Here is a 26,070-nt window from a genome sequence, read left to right as displayed (position 1 = left end):
TCATCCTCATGTCAAGTTCAAGCCAGCGCACAGGGCAGGACAATCTTTCTGTTGGCGCTATAACAAGCACCCGCTCAATCCCAAAGCGAAACAAAAACTGCAAGTTATGAAGAGAAAGCATTATTGTCATCACATTTATTTCGCTTCAGTTTGATTGAAATTATTCAGATGCTAAAGTGGGATTTTTGGGAAGCGTTTTATTTTGGAGGCTGGTCTGATGTACAATGAGTTGTGTAAATCAAATTGTATAAGCTGTTGTTTTTTCAGTTCAGTTATGTAAACAACGTAGGGTTGTGTTTTATGATGATATAGATCACATGACTGAAAAACTCGTTATTTCATATTATGCTTCATATTATGGGTCAGAAGTCACACTTTTTACAGCAATACATTTGTCCTTTAGATGACATTATAACTGCACAGTATTTCATACTTATATTTGGTATTTTTATAAAACAATATTTAGTTAAGCTCATCATTTTCTAAATAATTTTGTGCAACATTTCAACAGTTTAACTGGTACAAGAATAGTATTTGTAGTCTATATATATATATATATATATATATATATGTATGTATATATATATATATATATATATATATATATATGTATATATATATATATATATATATATATATATATATAATATATATATATATATATATATATATATATATATATACATACATATACGTATATATATACTATATATATATATATATATAAATTTTGTTTTTTGCATCAATATTTTACATTTTGACTCATTTTATGTAAAAACTTGCAGTGACGTTCTAAAAGGTAGAAAAATAATCAAATATGAGTACGTTCCTTTTTATCAGTCAAACTATAAGAAGAAATAGACCTTCTTGAGTTGTTTCAACTACTTATTCATTGACTTTAGAGAAAATGTTCTATATCATGATAAGCAAACAAAGACAGTGTCAACTGTGCAACTTTTTTTCTTTCCAGGATAACTACGGACAGGAAATGCTAAAAAAAAAAAAAAAAAAAAAGTCACAATAAAAACGGTTAGAATTTATTTTCATGCTATAACATCAATGTATAATTTTAAAGTTACACATGAGGGGAATAGTTTTTGAAGTTGAAAACATTGTGGTTATACATGGTTAAAATACATGGTTACTTGAAAATTTTCATTGAAGTTCTGAAAAAAAGGGGAAGAACAAAAACATATGGGTAAGCTCCTTTTATTTGTCAGTTGTAAGAAGATGCAGGCCTTTCCATTTGGTTATTTTATTAAATACAAAATAGAAAAACTTTGTCTAATATTTTGTTCTTTTTGATTTTACAGAAAATGTGCTATATTGTCACATGCAATGGATATGACATTACATACACTGTGTGAGGTTTAGGTGACACTGACTAGCCGTTAAACATTATCACCTATTTTACTTTACAGCTTCTGGCAACTGAAACATTTTAGTGAAGGTTTATATTTGACTATAAAGTACTGTTGCTTTTGATATATAATACATCATATAGATATCATTAGTAGCCAAGTGAAAGGGCATATTTTTGTCTGATTGATATGGGAGTAAAGGATTTTTGGGGAGTGTACTTTAAAGGAAAGGTGCATATCTAATAAATATCAGCATTGAAGAACATTGAAAACCAGCGGGGCATGCTGCAGAGGTCAGAGGTCGTGATCTTACCTGTTACATCACCATTTACTTGGGCTTTATACCGGGGACACATGGTGGTTTGTCTCGGTGCATCTTCATTAGACACTGCCGTTCCCTCAGGATTGGTGTAAAACAAAAGAAGTGGCTGGAAATGTCCTCGGATACATTTAGAGGCAACATCCTTCCACTTAGATCCAATCTGGGGAAAGGTTAAGAGTGATTTAAGAGCATGTAACTGACAGTAACAGGTAGCAGATATTTGACCAGGGATAAAAAAAGATTAATGCAAGAGATCCTAACCTCCTTTACAGTAGCATCATCAAAAAACATCCATTTTGAAGATTTGGTGTGATAGGCAAAGGCTGAGTAATGTTTACTTGAAAAACAGATCATCCCCACCAGATGCAGTTCACTCCGTTTGGCATTTTCATCCGTCACACGGTTAAACAGCTGAAAGAGAGTAAATTGAAAGTTTGATCTCCAAATATTGCACTTTGGCAGACACAAAATCCTATGAGAATAAAATCTATGTGTGTCTTTGATAACTTGAGGATTATTTCTGAAAGACTACAACACGTTGACCTCATTATATGAACACCAGCCAATGGTTCTGGTCTCAGTCATTTAACAACAGTGGAAGAACAAATAACTAGAAAAGCACTTGGAGAGCGCAGACTCCCCCCCCCCCCCCAATCACCACCAAAATGTAATCATTGCTTCCTTGTGCCAGTATCAACATTTCCTGAAAATTTCATAAAAATCCATCCATAACTTTTTGAGTCATCTTGCTAACAGACAAACAAACAAACAAAAAATCCTGAAAATTACATCAAAATCCGTACTCCCCACCACCACCACCAAAATTTAATCATTTGTTCCTTGTGCCAGTACCAACATTTCCTGAAAATTTAATCCAAATCTGTCCATAACTTTTTTGTTATCTTGCTAACAGACAAAAAGACAAACCCAATGACAACATAACCTCCGCAGTTCCTTGGCGGAGGTAACTAGAACAGCACTCGGAGAGTGCAGACTTCTGCCAAGGTAGGTCAGTCCCCCCCCGCCAACACCACCAAAATTTAAGCATTTGTTCCTTGTGCCAGTATCAACATTTCCTGAAAATTTCATGAAAATCCGTCCATAACTTTTTGAGTTATCTTGCTAACAGACAGACAAACAGACAAACCCCAATGAAAACATAACCTCTGCCGTTACGCTTGGTGGAGGTAATAACAAGTGGTGCCAGGCACAACAAACCCTGCCAGTTGCACGTATTTTGTCCATTATAAGTAAATTGGAAGATCATAATATCATAAAAAATTTGAACTTTGACCTACTTTTCCCAAAATGTAATGACATCTATTCTGGATCACTGGCAATCTATAAACCCAGTTTGGTACAAACTGAACCAATAGTTTTGCTGCTAAAGTGCTAACAAACCAACAAACAAACACGCAAACCAAACCAGAAACAACACCCCTTGCCTCCCCTTGGGGGGACGGGGTTACAAAACAGCAAACAGTGTCTATTTAAATCATGGTGTCAAACTCCTTTTAGTTCAGGGGCCACATTCAGCCCAATATGATCTCAAGTGGGTCCAGTAAACTAGTAAAATGGGACCAGTAAAATAATAACTGTGAAAAATGGAAAATTACATTAGGGAAATGTTTACATCTACAAGGTATCCAGTAAAAAATGTGAAGAACATGAACTTTCTCAAACAACCTGAAATTTCTTAAAAAAATAAGTGCACTTTTAACAATATTATGCCTCAGTTTATTATTTACACATGTCCATTACAACTTAACGATCACAGTGGACCTACAAAGGCACAAATCATTCAGTAACAGGTATAACATTGTTAAAACGACACTTCGTTTTAAAACATTTCAGATTGTTTGTATTTGTTCAGGTTACTCACATTTTTAGTGAAAGAATAGTTTGTTCCACACAATGTAACTTTTTTTACACTTAAAAAGGAGAAAATTTTAGAGTTGTCACTATTTATTGGTTATTAGGATCATACAGTTACGGAAAAAATTATTAGACCAGCAAAAGTCATCAAAAACAATCAAGTACTAACTCCTGTGTGTATCATGTGACTAAAATAGACAGAAAAGAAAACATGGAATGCCTAAAAGCACTGTTTTGCCGCGTTTCCACTACGTGGTACCCACTCGACTCTGCCTTTTTGCGTTTCCATTACGAAAAGGACCTGGAATCTGGTACCCCGTACTAGTTTTTTAGTATCACCTCTGCCAAGGTTCCAAGACTGGGGAACAAATGCTAAAATGTGACGTGTAAGCACTACAGACCACTGATTGGTCAGAGAGTTGTCTCTGTGACCCGCCGTTTTGCAAAAAACAGATGTGGAAGTTGACAGTAAATATAGCAGTAGGTTAATCCACATAATGACAGCCTGAAAACTACAACATGGTCGGTCCAGGAGGTTTAGATGTAAAAATTAGCATGAGCTTGATAAGACAACACGCAACGAGCGAGTTTATCAGCATTTCTCTGAGCAGACGACACGGAAGTAACGCGTCGCATCGCTATAACGTCCAAGTACTCTAAAGTCGGTAGTATCCAGGAATAGTACCTGGTACCCGAGTTGAGCCGAGCCAAGTTGAGTCAAGCTGGCTCCACGGAGTGGAAACACGGCATTTTTGTCAGTACAAGGCTGTAGCTATTGATGTAAGAAATTAAGTGATTTTAAAGAAAGAAAAAAAAGAAATTAAGTGATTTTGGTTATTATCAAGAAAACATGGAAAATGGCTAAATATCAGCTCTGAAATTAAACTCTTATGAGCTATTTTTGTTGTTATCATTATATTTGTCCAAACAAATGTACCTTTAGTTGTACCAGGCATTAAAATGAACAAGAAATTGAAGAAAACAAGGGGTGGTCTAATAATTTTTATCCACGACTGTATGTTACTGGTCTGACCCACTAGAGATCAAATTTATCTGTATATGGAACCTGAACTGAAGTGATTTTGACATCCTTGATTGTTAATATCTTCAGTCTAATTTTTGCATTTCACAGATTCATCCCATGGGCCAGTATTGAACCCTTTGCTGGGCTAGTATTGGCCCACAGGCTGTATGTTTGACACTCCTGTTTAAATCATGCAAATAATACTTGATTTGTGAATAATGACTCTGTAAAAGTGCCTTCATGTCTTACCCCACATAGGTTCAAGCGTGGACCGAGAGACTTAATGACATCGTCTGTAAGATCAGACTGCTCAGCATCCCAAACAAATCCAATAGTGACGATCTCTGGACAGTTCATGAGCACACGGCGGATCTTGATACTCTGACCGCAGTCACTCTGCAAATTAAGAAGAAAAAAAAAAAAAATCACACGTAAGCTCGGAAACATTTATATAAACCAAAGCAATTATACACTACAAATGAATATTACAAAAAAACATCCCATGGGATAAAGGTTTTTAAAGTTATTTTAGGGTAAGTCATTCAGTTACTGTCTCTAACAAACAAAAAAACAGTTTCACCTCAGATGAAGTGTCAGAATTTAGCATAATTTAATACAAAGACCTGAGGCAAAGGGAAAAAGCTGTCTTATTTAGAAAGGAAATGTGGAAAAATATGTGAGGAAAGAAAAAGGAGAGAAACATTTAAATGAGCCACTTGCGCATTGCTTTTGTCTATTTCTGGCACATGTCAAAAGACAGCTGGGCCAAGTGGTTGCACTCAGTTGTCTAAATTGTTCACTTTCAGTTTTGCATAAAACCATGTTCACACTCAGATACACTTGCTGCATTGTAAGAAATAACATTTCTGGGGTGATTTTTAACTTCAGGTAATGTGTTGCTTCCTCATTTAACTCAGTACCTTTTAATATGAGAACATGTACATAACAGGTACACCTGCCTCTTAGAGAAAAACAAAATAAATATGACTTATCACTTTAAAATCAGGACAATTTTAGTATCGGCTGTATCATCGGCACAGCACAACATCATTCACTCAGTTCTGGAGTTTGCAACTTTGGCAAGAACGCTGAGTTAAAGGAACGGGGCTGTCATCTTCCAAACTGATGCACACCGAAAAGGAAGACAGCAGTAGCAAATACAGATGAGAGAAAAACAGTGGATAAGCTCTTACTGCTATTTATATCCTAACACTAGTCTGGCACCGTCTCCGTCCGGCCGCTTCAAGTACAGTGTCACAGCAGAAAGCACTGAGAGTTCTCTGCAAATTTGCAAGAATATTTTTTGGGATCTGTTTTACAGTAAGTGCAAACTGTTCTACTAACTTTAATCATTAATGTCCTGTAATGAATCCACCTCAGAGTTCGCATAACTGAGATACCACATATTTGTTTCGGGAAAAACTCTAAAAATGACACCAACAATAGTAAATGACATACCGGGCAGCTTCGGAGGTCACCTGTGTTGTTTGCTGCCTGCAGCAATTCTCCAAACATGTCTGACCTCAGCCGCTCATTCTTCCCCAACATACGATCAACCTGTTGGCTGTGTGAGATCAGACAGACAAAGAGTTCAACATGTTTAAAAGGAAATTTTATATATCTATTAGTCAGCAACAGATACTTGGAATTTAAGGGTGCATTCAGTTAAATACATTTGGTAAAATATGTTAAAATATAAGAATTCCAAAATGACTTTAGTGCAGTGCTTTTCAACCTTGGGGTCGGGACCCCACGTGGGGTTGCCTGGAATTCAAATGGGGTCACCTGAAATTTCTAGTAATTGATAAAAATGTAAAAAAAAAACAACCCCAACCCCAAAACTTACTGATAAAAAATATATGGTGAGCTGAGAGAGACAATCCCAATCCATAAAAGACATGACAAACTGTGAAGCTGAAACTGAAGCACTGTGGTACTGTTTATCTGTCAAATGTTCATCATGATCGGTTTCAGATGCTGCAGTTCTTTCATAATTCATACTTTGAGTTCTAGTTTGTTCAGTATTAATTGTGAACCTTGTAAATCCGAGATAGACTGACTGTACATATCCTGACCAAGGAAAATAAAATTCTCACTTTGTGCAGTAATCTACACCTGGCTTTTCTGCCTCCGTCCATAATAATATACATTATATAGACTAAATGTCATCTAAAATTAACGTTTATTTGCAACATAGAATAGCAAACTATTACATGATCAAAAACAAATTAATTTTAGCAAAAAAAGTATCTGTTTTGAATGTCTGGGGTCACCAGAAATTTGTGATGTTAAAATGGGGTCATGAGCCAAAAAAGGTTGAGAACCACTGCTTTAATGACTGAATTTACACATTTGTCATTCTAAAACACATCTAATGCAATAATAAAACCTAGATTAGGTGAGAAACAAAACTTTCCATTATAACTCATTCTATCCAGCCTTTTTAGAACTGAACACACACTATACATGAAAATATCTGCGTGAAAATGTCCATAGTCACAGTGAAAACATTAACATTTATTAACAGACTCAAGGTTTCAATACTAATAGAGAGGAAGGAAATTGTACTATGATTCGGATGCTTACAACTGCAATCAGATATTTTGGGTTCAGTGAGACTAGTAACCTTGTTTAATACTTTAATATTTAAACCAGGATTAGCACTTCGACCTGATTTTTATATCCTGATTTTAAAGCCGTGGCACTAAATCAAGTACTCACCATAACGCGGTGGTTGAAACATAATGAACAAACTCTGTGAAAGGGTGTGGGTCAGAAGATGCACCACAACATCGACACACAAACTGAAAAATAAACACAGAAAAAAAAATATAAATGTAGATATTTTGACCTGCATATTCACATGGCTGTTCATGAACATTTTCCTTTTTAATTATTTATTCTTGAGTATACTTTCATTCATCACATGACAATGTGTTGTACCTGCTCATAGAGCATCATTGCAAACTTCTGATGGGTAATGCAGGATTTGGACGAGCACGCATCTGTGGCTGTGTCTGAAGCGATGTGTAAATGAATGCGCTCCAGGATGTTCTCCTGTCATGAAATAAATAAAGTAGAGGCGAAAGCAAGATGAGCTTTCAGTGTCATCTTATACTGTTACTGAGAAGAAGTGTCACTTAAAAACAAGGACTAAAAAAACTTCAATAGTCTAAAACCCTCCAAGTTCATTTTGTTCTTCTTTGGTCATAATATGCAACAATATGTAATACTGTCAAATATGTGACTAAAACATACGCTTCTGCTTTTTGTAAATAATTTGATGCATTTGAATAATACAGGACATTATAATTAGATGAAAATGGGTTGAAATTGTGATGTGTCCCTTCTCAAGCCAGTGATAAATAAAGTAGTGTTTAAGTACAAACACAAGAAAAAGATAATCAAACTAATTTGACTAAATCCAAAATGTTAACAGGATTCCCAGACAGACCAGAAAGTACCTTAAAAAAAGCATAGATAGAAACTGCAAGTGCTGATGGAGTCTAAACAGGCTGTTAGTAGGCTCCACTTCATTTTACAGCCTTTCAGTGTCAAAGAAGAAGCACCACAGGCATCATTTATCCACAGTTAATGTGGTGTGCTCTTCTTTATATTATATTAAAATTAACTGTGTTGACGTACGAAGCACTCAGCAGCATCGTCCATCAGGCCAAGTTGGAAGCGTTGCTCATCTTTAAAAGTTTCAGCTAAGGCGTTACGCAGGCTGTCGGAGGGGAGAACACGCTCCCTGCTCTGCTGAAACTGGCTGAATATACTCTGAAAAATAAAAAAAAACAAAAAAAACAAACCAGCAATCAGTGACTGATTAGAAACAGCCTTGTTCCTCTCCTCATTTAGGAGTAACCTTCAAAGCAGTAACATTTTGTGGATAGTAGAAAGTGAAATTTTCAGACATACGGCTGGAAGTGCAGTGAAGAACAAACCTTTAATGCACAGAAAATGCAGGCATCGCCAAGACAAAAATGACCCGAGAGCTGCCTCAAACTTCTCCTGAAAATATCCAGCTGCCATAGCACCTGTGAACATTTAATAACACAACATTCATCATATGCTCATATTAAGTCTAGGTACAAAGCAAAACTCTTATAACTGAGGTTAACAGCATAATGTGTTCAACATGAATAAGATGCAGCTAGCGATGCACTGATCTATGAGGCAAGCAAGACAAACCACGCAGTTATTTGTAGTTTTCAATTATTTGAAAAAGACAACACAATGAAAACATGACAAAAATGGCAAATAAAGACACAACAAAAATAACATAAAATACACAAACAAAGAGATAAAAGACAAAAATACCTAGACTATACCTGTAGTTTCTGATGTCCTGCTTATTAATTTTATTCATTTTGATTTAATGGTGTTCAAACAAGTGTATGTGTAAATAAAATGTGTAGAAGCCATGAATGATTTTAGATGTATTTTGTAGGGGTATGATATTGGTGTTTGTTATTGTTTGTGATATTATTTAGGGTTTTGTATGATCATGTTGATGAGGGAATAAGTAGGTCACACGGATATGGGCAGGTACGTTAATATAGGCACCTGCTCACCTGTGTAGCCAAAGAGAGAGAGAGGGTGAGCGGGGTCGCCATATAATTTGTTGACCGCTATTTTCTTTGATCACTGTGATCACTTTGATTATGAGTTTGTGCACGGTATCATGAGCTGATTATTCTTTTTCATTAATAAAAGGTTAAACATACGGTCACGGAAAAAATTATTAGACCAGCAAAAATCATCAAAAACAATCAAGTACTAACTCCTGTGTGTATCATGTGACTAAAACAGACAGAAAAGAAAACACGGAATGCCTAAAAGCACTGTTTTTTTGGCAGTACAACGTCATAGATATTGATGTAAGAACTTAAGTGATTTGGTTATCATCAAGAAAACATGGAAAATGGCTAGATATCAGCTCTGAAATTAAACTCTTATGAGCTATTATTGTTGATGTTATCATTATATTTACCTCCGCTAAGGAGGTTATGTTTTTGCCAGGGTTTGTTTGTCTGTTTGTCTGTCCGTTAGTGTGCAACATAACTCAAAAAGTTATGGACAGATTTTGATGAAATTTTCAGGGTTTGTTGGAAATGGGATAAGGAAGAAATGATTAAATTTTGGTGGTGATCAGGGGTGGGGGGGTGGGGGGGCCCACGGGGGGGGCCACTGATCAGCCTTGGCGGAGGTCTGCGCTCTCCGAGTGCTTCTAGTTGTCCAAATAAATTAACCTTTAGTTGTACCAGGCATTAAAATGAACAAGAAATTGAAAAAAATAAGGGGTGGTCTAATAATGTTTTTCTTGACTGTATTTTTTCAAATCGCAGTGATTTTTTTTCTTTTAAGCGCGTCAGTCAAAGCAAAGCCCCAGCCTCAGCCGCTCAGCAACTCTTTACTTGTTAGAGTTCCTACAAAATGAATGTAAGTTTTTAGTTTAGATTTTACTCCATTAGACCAAACCAATTAATGATTTAGCTGAAATTGAACAAAATAAACCCCAAAGATGAAAAAACTAAATTGTAATAGTTATGATCACAATATAAAAATATACCATGTTAACAACAATCATGTTTTTATTGCCAAGGAATTATTAAAGTGTGATGTCTGAATCTGCAGTGGCTGTCTGTTAAACAGCGTGTGTCTAGACAGCAGTTAATTTTAAGTCAAGTGATAATACCATCAAGTTCATTGATGTATACTGTGAGTTGAGCATGCTAGTGCACAGCACGGTAACAGATCTACACAACCTCAAAAAAACAAAAAAAACATTGGTGATATGGCTATGGTAACCATCAGCATCAGGCGCAGAATTTGACTGTCAGTGTTAATTTAAGAAGAAAAATATTGTGTTCGTATGTCTGTTGACTAACTTTAAATTTTACACCTTTACTACATCAAGGCTGGCTGATTTTGAGTCAAACCTCTGCTCTCAAGTGATCCGAGCAGCTGTACAGATGATAAATGAATAATTTCACTGAGTTGTGTATTTTAATTTGTAGATTGTAATTTCTCACCTGAACAGCGCTGTTGAGGAAACAGCTGTTTTGCCCGGGCTCATTCAGCAGGCCTTTGGTTAGAGCAAGAGACAGCATGCTGCCGGGCTGGTAGGATTTCTTCAAGCCTCCTCCAGGTTTTTTGAACATCTTCACCCATGACATGGAGTTAGAACCTGTGGGGGGGTTACAATAATCATAATTCTGCATCTCCTGTTTCATGTTTGCATTATCATAGAAAAGGAGTATAATCCAACATACAGTATGTTTCATTATACTTGCTATCTGCAACATTTAACACTCATTTAGTAAAAGTCTGCTATAAAACAGACTTTGCAGTCCCAAATGCATGGCACTGTGGAGACAGAAGTGTCCTGGATGAAACTCACTCCATTTTGGACACAGTTGTTTTCACTCCATCACTAATCCAAATGGCTGATTTGTTTGGATGTCAGATATATCACATCCTCTACCTTCTCCAGAGTTGGGGGGAGACTTGTTGCAGCTGGACATGCTGGGAGGTGGGAGCTGGTGTGCAGGTCTGGCCATGGGCTCTGTCCATTTCATCCCCACGCACCTCCAGAGCGTTTGGTGGAAAGCATGGTGAGAATCAGCCGCAGGGCAGCCTCAGCCATGAGCCTCTAGACATTGATTGACAACTGGACAAAATCTGTGAAGCCGAGAAAGAAAAGAGGAAACTCATAACTGGGTTTAATAGAGTACAGTAAGAGAAGTTTTTCCTGAACTGCCAAAGGAATCATTCAGCAATGCATGAGAAATTTAACAGAATTTTTGGAACTTAAAGGAACAGCTCTGGTTTTGAAAGTGTGTGGCCCTTAAAAAGGTTCTGGATAGTTACGTAACATATGTCTTTTATGTTAGAAGAGCATCCTTACTAAGAGACAGACTAACAGGACATTTTAGATAATTTTACATTATCTATCAGTATCAGCAGAACTGGTCTCCGACAGAGGCCAATGGATAGTATTAGCCTTTTCAGATGGAATTACTGACTTTTAGGAAACATAATAGTTAAAAAAAATACAAATCTGGAAAAAAGAGAGCATAGAATCACTGACGCTGGATATTTTATGGTTTGTTGTTCAGTTTCAGATTTATTTGAGTATTTATTACTTTGACTTTAATAGATATTCAGTTTCTACCAAAGTCAACGTGGTTAATATCATAACTGGGGATAATATTGGCTGCATAATAGGTTATCAGCTTTTCCTGCCCAAAAATGTCCGTATTATGTAGTCCTTTAAAAAAGCTCAATGGATTGACCTCTAATCCTTATATTGCCTATTTATGAAATTACTGGTCTTGAAATCAAATAAAATTATTTTGTGTTGTTCTTTAGAAACATTATTTTATACACTAACACAAAATAATCCCAAAAAACGAAAAAAAAAGGAGAGTGAAATAGCCTTCTAATACACTGTTGGCCATAGACACATACCTCTTTTTATTCCTGTTTCTACACATCAGTAATCACCTTGGACCTGGTGTAATGATTACATACTGAGTCTCAGTTACGCTTTATCTATCAAAAATAAATCACATTGTTGAAATCATTTCATGAGTGGAGGTAATTTTTTTTTTCCAACTTTATTTGGCAGAAGTATAGTATGAAAAACTGCAATAAGATAATAAATGATCATCTTTAAAGTTACTCAAAGCAGCAGTTATATATTACATAAACACTTTGACATCACTGCTTTAATTAACAGGTTGATGATGAATGTTGATAATTTTAGTACCATTTCTTATTTTTTCATTAGAATAATACAGTATAAACTTTAGACTAATAAGTGATCACCATACAAATAAAAACATCTCAAATGCAATACACAAAGCATAAGTCTAGTTTTTAAATATCTGGTTTGGTTTAAATTTGTACTCAACCAAAAAGACACTAAATATGTGTGTTTAGTTGCATGGTAAACGCTCTATCCTCACATGTAAATACACCAGTAAATATTTTTAATGAAAAATATCAGTGATGGCGTTCAGTTGTATGTTTTTGTGTAACAAAAACATCAAATGCCATCTTTGTAAAAAAAAAAAAAAAAAAAAAAAAAAAAAAAAAAATATATATATATATATATATATATATATATATATATATATATATATATATATATATATATATATATGAGCGTATTTTGAAGCCTATTGATGTCAGTGTCCACATGTGTTTCTGCACCACCTTCTCTGACACCATGTGATGCCATTATGGGCTTATACTGTCTGTTAGAAGCGACCATTTTTAACCATAGTCTTCATAAAGGGGACATAAATCGACAGTCGTGGTGTCTCCTGCACTGGGGGTCTTCAACGGACGGATGCCTTTCCCCCTCCCCCGGTAGGAGACACGCTGCCGGGGCTCAGTGCGCTTCTCACGCAGCCCGGACGGATATGGAGCTCACATTTTTTTTTTTTTTTTTTTTTTTTTGCCGCAACTTGCGATGAGAAAACAAGTGCTCTGCAGACTCACCTTAAAGGGAAACGAAGACCTGGATGTTCGCTTCCGATGGAGGTGCAGGGCGGTCCAGCTGTCAACGCGCAAATCCCACGATTTCCCTCCGATTCCTGCGAATAAACTGGTTAGAAATGACTGCAGATATGGCCAGACTCATGGAACGCACTATCTGTCATAGTGCAGCATTCGCAATCCTTCCGACACGCACATTCGCTGCAGTCCGAGCCTCTGTTGGAAACCACAAACACCCGGTTGGGACAGTGCTGTTTCGGTGAAAATCGTCCCCTTTTTTTTTTTTTTTTTTTTTTTTTTTTTTTTTTCTTTTTTTTGCACAAACGGGACCAGGGATGGCCTGTGCCAGAATGTCCAACGCGGATTAATGATGTTTTGAGACTTGGGAGGTCAAACTCCGCCCCTAGTGTAGCCTCAAGTATACTGCCGCTGCTGCTGTATAGCAATCTTCAATCCCTGCATGGCAAACTGTGTGTGCTGGCGGAAGGTCAGACTTCCAACTTGTCATGATGATGATGAGAGAAGACATCACATGACTGCACTGGTTTCATAATCATGCAGCAGTGTGGGGTCTAAACCCTGCTCGCCTTTGTAATTGTTTTCACTCAAAAAATGTGCAAAAACATAAAAGAAACCTGTTTTTTTTTTTTTTTTTTGTTAAATCTGTATCTGGATTGAAGTCATATTATTGTCATCAAAAGCCACATGAGACAACAAGATCACATTGATTTTTTTTCTTCTTCCTTTAATCATTTGAAAACCAAACAAAGCACTAATCTTGTCTCAGATACTGTAAATCTAGTATTTCTATTTCTGTGTCTCTTGTGCTGCAGTAAACAGGACATGGAATCACAAAATGGGGGCAGATGGAGGGCCTGGCAGGGGAAAGCCTGCAGAGCTGAGCAGGTTTTAAGTGCAGACAGGAGGACTAAAAGAGACTGATGGTGCATGCAAGCCAGAGTCAGCAAAAATGACACTCTGTAATTGGTGTGTCTCTGTTCCAGCTTTCCTCCATGTGAGCCTCAGAGATCCATCCTGTTGTGGATCAGTGTGATGTTTGGGTAAATATCATCGTTATTTAGTACAGACACTCAAAAAAGTATACAATCAGATGATGCAGCACACTCAGTACAGTATTTAACGTCTCTGTGGCTGATGCCAAGTGTTTTATCACCTGCTGCTTTTTCAGTTTCTTTAAATATAACGTGTCAGTAAACCTTGGCACATTATTTACGGATTGCTGTATTAGTGTGTGTGTGTGTGTTTAACTACAACATGTGCGCCAGCCTGTGAAAAATGTGTAAAATCCTCTTCATGAGTTGTTACACTGATAGGTTCACACTGATTTTGAGGCCAGAAATGAAATCTGTTCAATACTAAACAGACATTTGCAGTGTCGCAGTCAAAGGAAAAGCATTTCAGTAATCCACTGACTTCTGCTGAAATCTCTTTTTTTAAGACACTAAGAAGATGTGTTTGATAGTGCAGAGGCAGAGACAAAGAGGCATGACATGCACAAAGGATCTATGGAGTGTGTTGTTGCAGGACATGTGTATGTTAAGGTATTTGAAGAGGATGGATGTGTGCAAAAGCAGCAGATTTCTCTGATCTTACTGGCGTACCTCGGGGATTTGTCGAGAGTAACACACTCCGCTGTTAACTTGGCTCCAGTAATAACACAGAAACCTCCCTTTGAGACGAACACGGAATGTTCTTTGTATTGTTTAAAAAGGTAAAGTGATTTAGCTTCACTTTTCCCCTGCTGTATGTAGTGAGCTGTTTCAGATGAACCAAGCAGCACAAATGTTCTTAAGTTATTTTTGGAGTCTTTTTTTTTTTATCTACTTGAGCCTTTCTGTTTTTTTTTTTGTTTTTTTTCAGTGTGTTTTATGGTCCAATCCCTTCTGAAAATTTACTTAGACTTTGATTAACTCATTTATGACAACTTACATCTTCTGTAGACCTATAAAAAAGACTGACGCGTAGAAGTCAGAAACCTCTACCAGGTACACTGTTCTGTAAGTGCATTAAATAAAAGCATCACTTAAAATTGACCTACCTTTTTATATTTCCCTATAAAACTGAATCTGAAACTCAATGATCCAGAGAGTCGACCCCCTTTTTAGACTTATTGTTAAGTCCTTTTGTAGCATGAGGGAAAAATGAAAAATGCCACATGTTCTTTTCTTTTTTTCCCCTCATATTTGTTCAATTAAATGGCCTAACGCTGACATTAACATGACAGGCTAATAGGCACTTTCCTCATAAATATATGATGCTTACAGACAGTTTCTATTATAAATAGACCCTATGGCATACAGGATTTTTACAAGAGCTTCTTTTTTCCTTTCTTTAATTCTCTACCTTCCTACAGGTTTGATCAATTGTTTATTATCATTATTATTTAATTTGTTTGATTTCCTCATATGAAGTGAATTCTCATTTTATTCCTGCCTTTACCAGGTTTATTACTTCATTTGTGGTTCAGTCATTACTAAACATAAATTGTTCATTTTTACTCTTCTGCCATCTGTAAATGAGTTGCATTCTTTATTTACATTACATATTCAGCAGTTAAATAATTTACAGTTTGCTTTTTCAGTACCAGTGGAAGCTGTCGCAGCACGTTTCTTTTTTACTTGTTTTTTCTTTGGAGACAGTGAATATACAACAAACACACTGTTCAGCTAAAGAACAAATACATGAAACTGGTTTGTCCATTGTTTGGGGATAAAAACAATGCAGCTGTGACCATAACTGACATCATCGGGGCAGTGGGTAAAACATTATGGTGTGCATCATGTTTCCAGATGACATGACATGTATTTAGAGGTCTTCAGACTCTGGGACTTGGATGGGCTCCACAGTAATCGTAGGTAGAATCAAATGGGTGCCTTCAGATATCCATCCCTGGGCTGTCCTGTTGAAGGTGGCCCTCTTTATCCCCGGTTCCTGGAGTTCTGGATACTTGGGTGGGTTGAGGTCCACTTCAGGGAGTTTAAATGTGATTCCTCTGGGAGCCTTTTCAAAACCACCGTAAGGAGTGGCGACCCTGCAATTTAGATTATAGTGTGAATATACTCTATACTTTCACATACTCTGCACTAAAACACTGTGTAGTGATGATGGTGGTTTTCTCACCGGTTAAAGCATTTGTACTCTGGAAGATCTGGTCGTGCATCTGGTGCAGAAATTTGCAGTTTGAGGGTTTCAGCAAGGTCAGGGTCACGGAGGATGGCCTCCTCCCACGGGGAGTGGTAAGCTTTACCCATAGTTGTGGTGTTCTCTGCTGTCGTTTCTGTGACACAAACAAAAGGCATTATATGGCTGTGAGATTTGTAAAAACTGAAATATTGTGATAATTGTGAGCACATTTGTGATTTCAGTCAGAAAAAATACAAACTTAAAGTAGCATAAAAATTGTGTTTTGTGACTTCTTCTGCATGTTTTACACTGTACCTTTCTCTGTTCATTGTGAAGTGAAGTGAAGTTGTAATTTATTTGGTCATTAATTACTTTAAACAACAAACAAAAAACAACATATCCATTGCTCCATAAACAATTCGACCAAAAGGGTTTAGGCTGAAGTTAAGACTTATTTTTGCCTAACCCTATTTACAATTAACACAATGTTTCCATATGAAAACAAACAAACAAACAAACAAAAAAAATCAATGTAATCATTGCTAAATATACAACAGAAGAGAATACATATTTAATTTTAATTCAGGTAAATCATGTCCTTATCTCAACTACCAATATTGATCCTAGTCACTTGTCACTGAATTAAGCCAAACACAAGACAACTGACATGTTTTTTTTGTTTTGTTTTGTTTTTTCCCCATTGATGCATATTTATGACTCTAGATCCACCTATATCACAACATTTAAATTGCAGCCTTTCTACATTTTCACAGGCTGATATTGCAATTATTATTTGATTAATTAAGAAAAAAGAAAAAAATGAGATAACAGGCCTCATGCAGGAACCACTCATATTATCATATTTATTCTTTATTGTCACATAAGAACAGATTATAAGCCTTTCAGGAGAACAAATTGATATAGGAAAATGTGCTTTTTGCCTTTTTTCCCATACTTTTCTTTCAGGAAGATGATTTATGGGCAGTCTAGACAAGTTGAAAGAAATGTGTATAACTTTAAGCTGAGTTTTTCATTAAATGATTGTGTATTTCAGTAGCTTGAAAACATTTTGATGCCCCTACACACTTCTGCAGTTGCAGCTGGTGGCACAAGTGGTGTTCATCATCTGTACGTGGATCATTTACATAGTTTTCTGAAGCTACAAGCATTTGCTGAATCTGCCATGACACAAAACTTCATATACTAACACTGATCCGTTCTTGCATAAGGTACGATGTGTAGCAGATTGTCTTAACTTATGACCAAATGGTGTGTAGTCAGGAGTTTTGCAATTAAGGGTTAACGCAGGGCTGTTCTTTTTTTTTTTTTGCCCTTTTTTTGTGGGGCTAAGGTTTTAGAGTGGATAGGATTATGAATAGAGACAGTGCTTAGAGAACACTTAACACAGGCAGACTGAGTTGTCCATCATTACATTCTGGGACCTTAAAATAGCACATACTTCAAGCGTGCTCTCATCATATAATATGTCGACAGAGGATGACACCCTTCAGCAGCATTTCAGACTAAAGAGAGAGCTCTTTTAGTTATGTAAATGAAGTAAATCATGAAAGGGGCACTTTTATTAGTTAGAAACGATGCAAAAAGATGTTGTTATTTTTTTTTGCTAGACAGAAGCTAGCCGTTTCTCTGACAGTCTTGCACATTTAACATCCCGTTTATCTCAGGCAGTTTTGCACATGTTGTATGCCATTTACCTCTGACAGTTTGCACAATTACCAAGATATTGCACATTTATGTAAATATATATTTTTGTTTTAGTAATAGTAGTTTATATTTTTTATGCTCTTTTCTTTTGCATGCCATTTTTTCAATGCCACTTTGTTTTGGTTGTTTTAATTTCCTAGTTAAATTATTCTATTTCAATTTTTATACTTTTATACTTCTCGTGGCATTCAGTGTAGATGGCAGAGTAAGCTTTTCATTGTACAGGGAAACCTTTTTCTTTACTGTACACATGACAATAAAATGCTTTAAATCCTTTGAAGCAGTTGTTATGACTGCATGGTACCAGTTGTCATTAATGGCAGCAATGACAGGATTACATAACATAATATAGTATAGCTCAGTATAGCTATTATGTGACTGCACAGCAAAGCAGCTTTTTTTTTTTAACATAATGGAACCAGTTTGTTAGAAGAAGAAATGGAAAATATGGTTGAATATAGTCATCAAGATGTTCTAATATTGATATGGTTTTACATGTTAGAGTATTTTGTTTTACTCCATTCATTTTTATTTAAGTATATGTCATAAAGGTTTTAGTTTAATATTTGACTTGCATATTATACCAAACAACAGAATTACCTGAAGCAGTGTTTTCTGGATTTGCAGAATCTTCAGCTGGTTCCCCCACTTTAATCTCAACTGTGTCTGTATTCACAGTTAAAATATCATTCTGCAAAAGAGAATAAACAGCATATTGGTCTATTTTTACTACATCACTCATTTATATCCATGTCTTCCATACACTAATACACATGTGCACACAGATTCTTGTAACTGCGTTGCACACTCCTATCAAGAGGCACTGATAAACACTGGAGCAGCTCCTCAGCAAAGTGGCCAAGCAAGCTCTGATTTGGCTGGAGGATGCAATAGGCACGAGGCACATGTCTCTGTTATCATTCATGTGTTCTAACACTTTTTTCTTGGAGCATATTTCCTGATAAACATGCTTGATGAGGAGCACACAGACAAGTTTCCAATTTTCAAGCAGACAACTGAGAACACCATGAAATACAAGCATATAAGTACATAACATTTTTATATACAGTTCACTGTGACTCACATTTAGCTGTGCGTTTGCCTCATTTTGGATACTTTCAAAGGTATATTTCTCTGATCTTCTCTGGCGCATTTTGAAAAGCCGTGAACCTCTGTTGGAAAGCAATGATAACTCCTCCAACATGATGTCCTTGGGAGTGCTGAGTTTCTTTCCAAGATCCATGACAACCCCTGTAAAAAAAACACGCTCTGTATGAAGGAGAGCTTTAGACATACAGCATTAATAATGTATTTACAGTACTACTGTAAATGAAAACATGTGAACTGAATAATGCTACCATGATGAATATTCCTAATATAGGAATAGTTGCCCAAGTTCACGTGGGTTAATTTGACTTTGGTTGAAACTTTAAAGGGCTGGAGTGACGTCGATATCATTTTAACCGCTGAGTGATCCTAAGAAGGCATTAAAGGTGTTACAAAATTCACATTTTCCATGTTCTAAGCCCTGCAATGGAAAATGAGTTATCATGGTACTTGAGTGTAAGTTTTGGAAGTACGTGATGCTTCCTCATCCATGACCACAGACGGAATGTACCCCAGCTGTCACAGACCTTCACATTATCCAAAGAGCCACACAGTTGGCCCACACAACCTCCCTCCCCTCTCACACCCGTCCACCCAGAAATAGACGTTTCAAAGGGACAACGACAAAGGATTAGTCACCATAGGTAGTAAATCATCCCATTAGCTTATTTATGGTACATGCTGGAGAGTAGCCCTGACATTTTGAACCCAGATCAGAATGGACATTGTCTTGCAGAGATGTGTTCGTCTGCTGAGTCTCAGATCTGTATCATACCATTGGTACCATGGACCTCTCGGCAAATAGCTGCTGCACGCTTCTTCCTCTCTCCAGTTGGCATTGTACAGAATTGTGACATTGTGGTTTTGGCTTTGCAGAGCTCGGGAGTACTGGAAACACATACAGGACACAGGATGTAGCTTTTTTTGGTTCAAGTCATAAAGGATTGTGTGAGTATCAGAACATCAGTGCAGTGCAGACCCACTGACTTTGATGTTTTGCAGCAGTGTAAGGTTGTTCCAGCTATTTTAAGAGACAAAAACATAAATCTGTATTTTTTTTTACTGTTGTAATAAAAATGAGACTATTTAAAGATGACAAGGACAGAAAAAAAACACAATTACTTGTTGATAATTGCTATTTTTGCTCTGATTGGGAGGCATTGTATTACAAAACCTGCCATTGCTTCTTTGTGGAGGTTATGTTTTAGTCTCAAGGACCCCTTGCACTTGTTTTGGGACTTTATAAATATGAATCCTAAATCTGTCCTCATCACTCATCCAATTGTTTAGCATGTAGCAAATGTCAGTGACACGATAAATCACCCAAGTAAAAGTCAAATGTGAATAGTGTTCTAAATTTTTTTCTGTAACTGAACACAATAATCATTGAGTGACTGAAGAAGAGCTGAAAATCGTTTACAAAATAACTTCGTAAAAGCCAGTGTAATCCTACATATTGAATATTTTCTTTGTTGTCATATGGAGGAACATGATACCAGATGGCGTGATTCTAAATATACTTTTTTAACAAGTCTTAAATGTTCAATATCTTAGCTATGCCCATCTGTTGCTGAAATCTGCAGCTGTGATATCTGGATAAATGACTATCCTTACAAAATAATGAGAAAACAAAACAACAACAGAGTGAATAGGAGTTAAATAAATATTATATAAACAGATTTGGTTAATTTTACATATTAAGAAGACTATGAAAACTTTGTTATGGTTTGATGCAGGAGAGATTAGTGCAGTGATGACTTACAAGTTCTACTGTAATATCAGTATAGTTTTCATTTAAAAAAACACACTCTGGTCCATACCTGTTGTTCTGGCCCTTTAGTGCAACCTGTATCCTTGAGGGGAGGCACTGAGGCTCAGGGGTCAACCTACAGTAGGTAGTTTGATCTTCCCTGATCTTCACACTCCCGGACACTAAAGCCAAACTGTGAGTGTGTCTCTGTGTCTGTTGTGAATGGAATGCAGCTTACATCAATAGGCTAAATTTAAACTGCCAAACACTCAAAACCACTCAAACACCATGGGGCAAAGAAAGCGACCAGAGAGAGAGAGAGAGAGAGGGAGAGAGAAAGAGAGGATGGACAACATACTGTTAATGCCTGGTGATGTTCTTTGGGACAAGGACTTCCCTCTGGAGACATATTCCTTTCCCTGGTACTAATTCTTGAAGTCTTTTTTGGTTGATGTAACCTTAGAGGCATCATCCGTCCACAAAATACTGGACACAGCTGCAAGTTGTGTACTCATTTCTCTTAAGTGTATTGTCCTACTGTTTTAATGTGTGAATTTGGTTAGATAACGTCAGCGAAGGAGGCTAAGGAAGTGTGTGGTCTAATCCGACAAATGACGAGTCACCAAAAAGATTTTTATACACCAATATCGATGTCATTTCCCTGGCAGCTGAACCTGTCATCCAAAGACATACTGTACACTTAATCTCTGCTATGAATTGAAGAGCTAAAAAGAAATATATTGTTGAAACATGAGAAAAGTGACTGCATGCCTCTCAAGTCCTGAGTGTAACCTGATGTTAATTCATTACATTTCAAGAACAAAACTAGAGTGGCTTCAGTAGAGCAAACACATGAATACACCAAGACTGCACGGACCTGTTACACTGGTCTACATTTTTTTTTTTTTTTTTTTAGAAATTATCTGCCTCAGTGATTAAACATGCAAAATCAATAAGATGAACTGGAAAACAAATAACACAAGTACTGGTTTGCAGATGTTTTCAATGTATATGATGATATGTTATTACTAGCACTGTCAAAATTAATGCATTAATGTGGATTAATCCATCATCATGAGTAATCTGATTAAAAAATGTAACCCAATTAACCCATCTGCAGCGCAGAATGACTCTGAATGTTTCTGGCAACGTGTTTGGGGCAGTTTGTCCAAGTAGAGTTACCATGACTCATGCGCAAATGGGCAGTTGATCTGGTAGTGACAGGCAGCAGAACCAACCCATAAGATGAAGACGCTAAATAGCATGTGGGAAATTTGAGTACAAAAAAATAAGCCAAGATGGAACCCTGTGATTAATCTGATTAAAACTTTTCATCGTTTGACAGCACTAATTATTATACATGCATACTGGTTTATGTACATTGATGTAGATCTAGTAGCTCTGATACAAACATTTCTTTTGAGTAAAACTCATTGTCTCACTGATTCTCATTTTTGAGTTAATTTTTCTTTATTAAACTTTACCAAGTTTGAGTCACTAACCAGTACTTTTATTTTATAGGTATTTTACTCGTAGACTGGTGTTATTCAACCAAACAATGCTCATGATCTTGTAATATCAAAAAAGAAATTTTTAAAAATGGAGAAAGAAAGAGAATTTGTCTTGGTGCAGTAGCTTTTGCATAACTGTGCAAAAACTGATATCGGTGAAATCATAAGCTCCTTGTTGGAGGTAATTTTTTTTTTTTTGCTAATTTTGCATTTTGTAAAGCCCCCATCCCTAAAAAACAATTTCAGAATTTTTATTGATTTTCAGAAGTTTATTTTAAGTTTGTGTCAGGAATGTGGGAAAATACAAACTTTTATTGAAGAAAACTGTCAAACACACTCTACTCATCCATTTGTACAAACAAAGCTACAGCAGTCACATAAAAAGCCTGAGTCTGTGATCAGAAAGCTCTGTAGGCACTTCAACAACACACAGTGATTCAATGATTCCATGCCTCTTTTTTATTTTAGATACAGAAATACATACTGTACAATCATCGCTAAAAGATAATATTTTTAAAACCATGTGATGTAATGTTCACACTTTCTTTATTACTTTCAACTTATGTAGGTTCTTTGTAAATACACTGATGGATTTTTTGTCACTGCATAGTTAAAGTCAGGGGGCCGGGTCACAGAGGCAACAGTCTAAGCAGGGATGCCCAGACTTCCCTCTCCCCAGACAACTCCTCTAGCTAAAAGTTAAGCTTAAGACTTAAAGACTCAATGTCAAGTGGTAGAAAATAGATGGATGGATAGTTAAAGTCACTTCAAAATTTGCAGAACATTTTTACCTATTTACTTGCTATTAAACTGCCACTGCAATACAGTACAAATAAAACAAAACGCAGACTGGTACAAAATAAATAACCCCAGAAGTTCACTGGGAGAAATCAGAAAGTGTCTAAACTGTGATGGTGAATAGATGAGTGAAAACCTCTTTGAGTGCCTAATAGTTTACCAGCCAACATTTACAGAATTATGAATATTTCAGAGAGCAACAACACTCAACTCAATTAATCCACAAAACATGTCTTTCATAACATCCAAATATACCTCTTACATAAGAGGAGCTACCACACATTCAGTTTAACTTGCTTAGTACATTGCTAACTGTCGTCATTATTATAACTTACTTGTATGACATTTTGAAATAATCACAGACATATAAAACCTCTTCAGCAGTAAAATATCTCATTAATGTGCTGTATTATTTCTTTTGCAACACAACACAAAAGCTCTGTTAAGTTGTTTTGCTTTCAAACCAAGTGATCACTCATGGTACAATATCACAACTCATTATAATTTACAACTCATCACTAACCATTTTTTAAATTTCATATTAGCATGCTTTGTACTTATCTGACATCACCACGTACATTTCTCTGATATAAACCTGACTCCATCTCAGCAGTATTCACCTCTGTGAACTGCACTATACAGGGGAGAGTACTTTGTTGGACTGGAGCCTTGTACTATGTATCCAAAGCTTGCTCTGCTGGCAGGCCTTAGAGGTTGGGCAGGTCTAAAAGGAGGCCCATAGAAGGCTGGTTTCTCAGGTAAAAATGTCCTGCTCATGGATGGGGACTGAAAAGCCGGGGCTGCATGATAATGACCCTTACTGACAGGTGCAGGATCAAGAGACACCCTGCGCTTCCATTCATCTGGAGGCTCTGGCAGAGACCTGCGGTGCCCTGCAGCTTTGACACTAGAGGCAACAGATGACGGGAGACTCTGAAACACAAAGGCTTCATCCACTGAACCAACGGGGCTCTTGGATGCTGCCTCCCATGGAGTTAGTCGCTTGTAGGCTTTTTCTTGAAAGGATGTTTGCCTCTGCATTGGTAAACCCAATGGCTGGGCTCCAGGTGCGCTCAGCGGTGACAGGAGTCCAGGAGAAGGCATAGAATTGAGCCGCCTGGGCAGACTCATAGAGCGGCTTCGGCCAAATCCCTGAGAGAAAAGCACATGGAGTATTCAGTGACCGGTTTGACTACAGCATTTCAGACTTTGCTGCCACCCACTGGCTTCATGCAAGGGTGAACAAACTATTTAGATTAAAAATTAAGACTTAAAAATAGACAAAACTGTCTATGGTAAAGTAAAAAGAATGATAATTTTGCTTACCTGCTCCTTATTCAAGAAACAGAAGATGAGTGGGAACATTACTACACTACACACATTGAAACATAAAGGGTAAAATTCTTGAGTCTGTTTTGTGCCAAAGGGGAATCTATCCTTCATACTTTCTTTTCTTTACTGCCTTTACAGCCTCAATTTCAGCAAATAATAATACCTAATAATTTGAAACCCTATTTTAGACATAAATATATTACACTGGACATAAACTGTTTAAAAAAGGCTTTCATTGTTGCAGTATGGAGCATATTTTTACAGTTACTTTTTGACTGTGTAATACACACATACTTAGTATTGTAGCCATTTATAGTGAGACATCAGAGCTAATGTCTGCATGTATAAGTGGTCCTTAAAGTCCATGTGACTGTTTTTTTTGTTTATTTAATTTATTGTTTGCAAACTCTTGAATTTTACTATAGAAAAATGTTTACCTGTGAGAGCCTACAGATGTACTGATTTATAACACATTTTTGGCTGTGGCTAGTAGGTATTTGGGTTATGTTTTTATACTCAAAAATGCTCAATACACTGCCTCTTCCCTGTTACGATAATCCTTGTTTGAAGGTAATATTGGAAACAACAACTTTGAGCCTGTACATATCTGTCTGGATCAATGAAACAGATTTCTCTGATATCACATCCTTACAATTACAATAAAGTAAATCATGATAAAGAATCCTCCCTTCAGAAAATCATTGGTGTGTTAAATTGTTTCTTTTAAGAAGGGGAATACCACAGTTCCAAATTACTGAAAACAAAACATATACATGGGTATCCTTCAGCAATATAGCATTTCCATTAACTTAACCATAACAGCCCGTTTGATCTAAAAAAAAAAAAAAAAAGTGTCGAAAGTGAAACAAGATTAAAAATTCAGTGTGTGAGCAGTCAGTGAAAAAGAACATCTGTGTGATTTGGAAAAGTGATACAGCAGCTCAGGCAAACAGAACAGAAGATCAAGACACACATAAGAACAACACAAGTAGGAAGAAAGAGAAATTTAATGGTGTGATTGTGCTGAATACAAGAAGTGCAATGAACAGTGAAAGACAGACAAAGAGACAATTTCCTTTTTTTTAAGCTTGAGATGTTGTAGTGAGATTCAACAGAATACTCTATTCTCTGCACTTTTTCATGTTTTATACGAACATTGAGGATAGGGAAAATTCAACAACTGGCCATAGCTGACAAAAACATTTAAGGTCATCAGGGTTAATAATCACAACTAACATTAATGATTTGGTTGTTGTGAAACTATCAAAGATTGGAATGAGACTGAAGGAAATGCAAATTGTATGTATCCATAAAGAAGTGCATTTACAGTTTTCCCCAAAAACATGTAATGATCACAAATATTCTGTAAATACAGTCATAGAAAGTAGATACTGTTATTCCAGATGATAGAACATAATTTAAATGCAATAAATAAATATAATGATACATTTTAACTGTTGTGTACGGTTTTGGGGGCGATGCTACTGTGATACAATGCTGCTACATAAATATGCATGTTATGCATCTGATTTCATTTCTTACATAAAAACACTAAAGGAAGAAAAACAGCTTCTACACACATTATTGCACATGTAATAACACTTCCTGAG

The 26,070-nt window shown here is 36.4% G+C and overlaps 2 protein-coding genes across 5 annotated transcripts in view; both read right to left on the bottom strand.

The window, feature by feature from the left end:
* Nucleotides 1–13,364, bottom strand: part of usp53b (ubiquitin specific peptidase 53b) — a 29,594-nt gene extending 16,230 nt beyond the window's left edge. For both annotated transcript variants that reach the window (XM_030139155.1, XM_030139164.1), the window contains exons 1-11: nucleotides 13,097–13,364; nucleotides 11,073–11,269; nucleotides 10,621–10,775; nucleotides 8,530–8,622; nucleotides 8,228–8,362; nucleotides 7,526–7,639; nucleotides 7,304–7,386; nucleotides 6,041–6,146; nucleotides 4,832–4,978; nucleotides 1,945–2,094; nucleotides 1,675–1,843 (exon numbers count right to left, since the gene is read on the bottom strand). In XM_030139155.1, coding sequence (XP_029995015.1) covers nucleotides 1,675–1,843; nucleotides 1,945–2,094; nucleotides 4,832–4,978; nucleotides 6,041–6,146; nucleotides 7,304–7,386; nucleotides 7,526–7,639; nucleotides 8,228–8,362; nucleotides 8,530–8,622; nucleotides 10,621–10,775; nucleotides 11,073–11,166 — 1,246 coding nt within the window. In that variant the 5' untranslated portion in view covers nucleotides 11,167–11,269; nucleotides 13,097–13,364. The remainder of the gene's footprint in view (nucleotides 1–1,674; nucleotides 1,844–1,944; nucleotides 2,095–4,831; nucleotides 4,979–6,040; nucleotides 6,147–7,303; nucleotides 7,387–7,525; nucleotides 7,640–8,227; nucleotides 8,363–8,529; nucleotides 8,623–10,620; nucleotides 10,776–11,072; nucleotides 11,270–13,096) is intronic.
* Nucleotides 13,365–15,724: 2,360 nt separating this feature from the next.
* On the bottom strand, nucleotides 15,725–21,017 carry myoz2b (myozenin 2b). Of its 3 annotated transcripts, XM_030139667.1 has the most exons (6): nucleotides 20,890–21,017; nucleotides 19,845–19,957; nucleotides 19,047–19,213; nucleotides 18,563–18,653; nucleotides 16,235–16,391; nucleotides 15,725–16,145 (listed from the first exon to the last, which is right to left on the bottom strand). In XM_030139667.1, exons 2-6 carry the CDS (start codon nucleotides 19,924–19,926, stop codon nucleotides 15,920–15,922), a joined length of 723 nt encoding a protein of 240 aa, XP_029995527.1. In that variant the 5' UTR covers nucleotides 19,927–19,957; nucleotides 20,890–21,017; the 3' UTR covers nucleotides 15,725–15,919. The 3 variants fall into 3 exon arrangements, with proteins under 3 accessions (XP_029995527.1, XP_029995535.1, XP_029995518.1); XM_030139675.1 differs by lacking the exon at nucleotides 19,845–19,957 and having other exon boundaries at nucleotides 20,890–21,011; XM_030139658.1 differs by lacking the exons at nucleotides 19,845–19,957; nucleotides 20,890–21,017 and adding an exon at nucleotides 19,321–19,558.
* Nucleotides 21,018–26,070: the final 5,053 nt, after the last annotated feature.

Source organism: Sphaeramia orbicularis, chromosome 1, assembly GCF_902148855.1.
Source record: "Sphaeramia orbicularis chromosome 1, fSphaOr1.1, whole genome shotgun sequence".
Classification (NCBI taxonomy): Eukaryota; Metazoa; Chordata; class Actinopteri; order Kurtiformes; family Apogonidae; genus Sphaeramia; species Sphaeramia orbicularis.
Note: the sequence above shows the minus strand (reverse complement) of the source record. Positions and strands in the feature narration are given on the sequence as shown.

Bases quoted from the DNA above. Each gene is read 5' to 3' on its own strand.
- myoz2b (XM_030139658.1), bottom strand. From the start codon at position 19,420: ATGATATCGACGTCACTCCAGCCCTTTAAAGTTTCAACCAAAGTCAAA. The intron at 18,654-19,046 runs GTGAGTCACAGT...TCTCTTTTGCAG, and splicing joins AGGCAAACGCACAGCTAAAT to AATGATATTTTAACTGTGAA. The intron at 16,392-18,562 runs GTAATTCTGTTG...TTTGTGTCACAG, and splicing joins TCCAGAAAACACTGCTTCAG to AAACGACAGCAGAGAACACC.